Below are 3221 nucleotides of genomic sequence, written 5' to 3' on the forward strand. Positions count from 1 at the left end.
AGAACATCATTTTTCTTCCATTTTTTTTTTGAGACAGAGTCCCACGCTGTCACCCAGGCTGGAGTGCAGTGGCGTGATTTCAGCTCACTGCAACCTCCGCCTCCCGAGTTCAAGCGATTCTCCTGCCTCAGCCTCCTGAGTAGCTGGGATTATAGGTATGCACCACCACGCCCGGCTAATTTTTGTATTTTTAATAGAGACGGGGTTTCACCATGTTGGTCAGACTGGTCTCGAACTCCTGACCTCAGGTGATCCGCCCGCCTCAGCCTCCCAAAGTGCTGGGATTACAGGCTTGAGCCACTGCGCCTGGCCAATTTTTTTTCAATTTTTAATTATTTTCCAAAAAACAAAAACTGAATGGTATGGGTTCAAAATCAGCTCTGTCACTTCTACAGAACCTAAGAGTGGCCACAAGGATTAAATGAAATTATAGATAGATAGATAGATAGATATAAAGCAGTGTTTGGCACAGAGCATTTACAGATGTTAGCCATAATTATTATTAGCTTATAACCCTGGTCATGTTATTTCTCCTCCTAGGCCTCATATTTTTTTCATCATGTACAATGGGAATGACGATACATACCTTATAGCATGGACACAGGTACTAAGTATATGTAAAGTACTAACAACAGCATCTGACAGAGTGAGATCTCAGTACATAGTACCAATTATTCTACAACTACCAAATAGAGAGGACGAGTTGACTATCAAGCAACAGATATTTTAGAAAAATTTAATGAACATATTAAAATCATAGGCTGAAACTGGGAGCAAATTGTATACGTTCCAAAGACATTTCAATATCTTGATAAAAACAAAAATCACTGATCTAATGGGAATGACCATTCTCTTGTTACCTATTCAATCACACTTGTTAGCACACTCTGGAAGGCAGGGAAAGAAAGCATTTAATATGCACCTACTGCATACCATGAAGTGTGCCTGCTACTTTACGTAGGTTCTCATTTAAATCACACAATCCTACACAACAGAGTATCATTCTTTTATAGATCAGGATACATGCTTTAAGAGGTTAGAAAAAACTTGTTTGAGGTCACAAATTAATATTGGGAAAGACAGAACTCGAACCCCTCTGTACATCTGTAAAGCCCACACTTTTCCATACTTTTCTATTACAACTTATCTGTTTGAAAGTCTTCTCTCCTAAAAAGGTGAGCTTCCAGACCCAAGAGCCCTGCCCTTCATTTCTTTAACTAGCTATCCAATAGACCGTCTAACACATGGGGGAACTCAACGGAAGAAACAAATGACCGGAGCAGATGCTAGGCTTTGTTAATTCACTTTGTAGGTGCTTAACACATAGATTTTCAGAAATACCAACAGGTAAACCTTCAGGCCTGACAAGCCCTACTGTTGCTACAAGAAGGGATGGATGAAGTTAAGCTAGTAATCGCTCTTCAAAATATATTACAAATTAAAAAAAAAAAAAAAGAAAGTCAGTGGGGGACAAAGCAGAATCAGGACCAAACACAAACGTCATCTTTATACTGATTTAATGTGATTCAAGCACAGACTACTTCCACTTCCCAGTACAAGCTGCCCATATTGCTCTCGGGAATTCTAACTCTCGGATTACCAGTGACCCTAATGCTAAAAAACTGAGTAAACCTTTCTTTCCAAGGCAAAAACCAACTCTAAAATTTGAAAATCAGTGCCCAATATCATATACAAAAGAGAAAAATAAAGCTAAAATTAGTTATATCTCATCCACCCAAAATCAGGCTTCCCCTCACGTCTTTCTGCTCAGCGCCTACAAGTAGTTCTCACACCAACTATGTTCATATCAACACTACATACCCTTAAGGAAGGTGGTGTAGCAAATTTCACACAAAATAATTTTAAAATCGACAAAGCTGATAACGGAGATAAAACAAGAATTATACACCCTTTAGCTCAGTGCAACAATACCCCAGACTCCTCTTTATAAGGCAATACAGTATAATGAAAGGCAAAAATAAAAGTAATCCTTAACTAAAATGGACAAAATGTACAAACTCCAAGTAGAACAGGCATCAGTAAGTCCTTTCCAACCTTGCCTTCCTCTCACCTTTCATTTGCTCACTGAACAATTACTGAGGCCTACTGAATGCCAGGTACGACACTAGGCATGGTGCATATAAATAAGAAGCAAACAATGCAATCTAGTGACTTCCTGGGGTAAGAAATCAAAGTGGCCAATTCCATGGCACTATACGAAGTCAGACTCGTCTCAACAGAGTTTTGTGTTTCAAAACAAGAAAGCCCAAAGCTTTGAAATAAATTAATAGGTGATAGAATTTCAGGTATCAATTAAATTACCATTACCTGACTGCAGGCAGCCTTGTCCTTGGAAAAAGACCACGTGATGACGCCTGTGAAGGCACAGGGATAAAGAGGCCTCTTAAGACAGGCCTGTAGCGGTGGAGCTAAAGGGCTTTAGCCGGGGTGCCGCTGAGTGCAGGCAGAGGGCGGGTCCTGGCAGGCCGAATTCACCTCCACTGCCAGGACGAACTATTCGGATTCACGTGGAGCAAGGGGCTAACGCAGGCATTTCCTAAATCCAACACTCTGGGGAGGAGACCACTAAACCCGGCCCCTCATAGCAGAGGTGACCTTGCCTGTCACTGAGAGCGCACACAAGACCCCACTATACAAGCTGGGTTCGCTGCCCGCCTCCTCCCAGGCCCAAACAATCTCGCTCTGAGTGTCACTGGCCGCGCGGTGCAGGGGCCCACTTACTTCGGGGACCTAGGGGAGCTCCTCCTGCGCCACTCACTCCGCGCTCGCCAAACGGGTCCAAGCTACTGCCCTGGAACTTGACATTGAATGACGTCGAAGGCGGCGCCCACCGGAGGCGAGCTGGTGCTGACCCTTCAGGCCGGATCCCGGCTTCAAGGCTGCCCCGGCCCGCCGCCTGCGCCGCAGAGCCGCTGCTCTGGCTCCGAAGCCGCCCAGTTTTCCGCCCAGCTTTCCGCCCAGCTTTCCGGGGCACAGCGTGGTGTCCCGGAGCAGTCCTTTCCTCCACCGTGAGAACCCTGTCCTGGGCGCAGCAACTTTTACCTGGAGCGCGCGTTCTGCGTTTCCAAGGCAGCGGCCCACGCTGCCCCACGTGACGGCCCTGCTTCCGGGTCTGGGCGCGGCCTCGACTTGGGCACGTCGACGTCCAGAGAGCAAGAGCGTCGCTCCCATGCTTTCTCGGCCACCATCGCGGCATAGCG

The 3221-nt window shown here is 45.7% G+C and overlaps 1 protein-coding gene across 14 annotated transcripts in view; it reads right to left on the reverse strand.

Moving 5' to 3' along the window:
• LOC129047362 (mitochondrial intermediate peptidase-like) overlaps window positions 1-3217 on the reverse strand; it is a 50892-nt gene extending 47675 nt beyond the window's left edge. For 9 of the 14 annotated variants that reach the window (XR_010136842.1, XM_054529374.2, XM_063715084.1 and 6 more), the window contains exons 1-2: window positions 2743-3217; window positions 2323-2375 (exon numbers count right to left, since the gene is read on the reverse strand). Coding sequence is in view for 13 of the 14 variants with exons in the window: in XM_054529374.2 (XP_054385349.2) it covers window positions 2323-2375; window positions 2743-3217 (528 nt within the window). In the remaining variant the exon portion in view is untranslated. The remainder of the gene's footprint in view (window positions 1-2322; window positions 2376-2742) is intronic. The other 5 variants (XM_063715083.1, XM_063715085.1, XM_063715089.1 and 2 more) reach the window with 2 other exon arrangements.
• Between the last annotated feature and the right edge of the window lie 4 nt (window positions 3218-3221).

This window comes from Pongo abelii, chromosome 14 (genome assembly GCF_028885655.2).
Source record: "Pongo abelii isolate AG06213 chromosome 14, NHGRI_mPonAbe1-v2.0_pri, whole genome shotgun sequence".
Lineage (NCBI taxonomy): Eukaryota > Metazoa > Chordata > Mammalia > Primates > Hominidae > Pongo > Pongo abelii.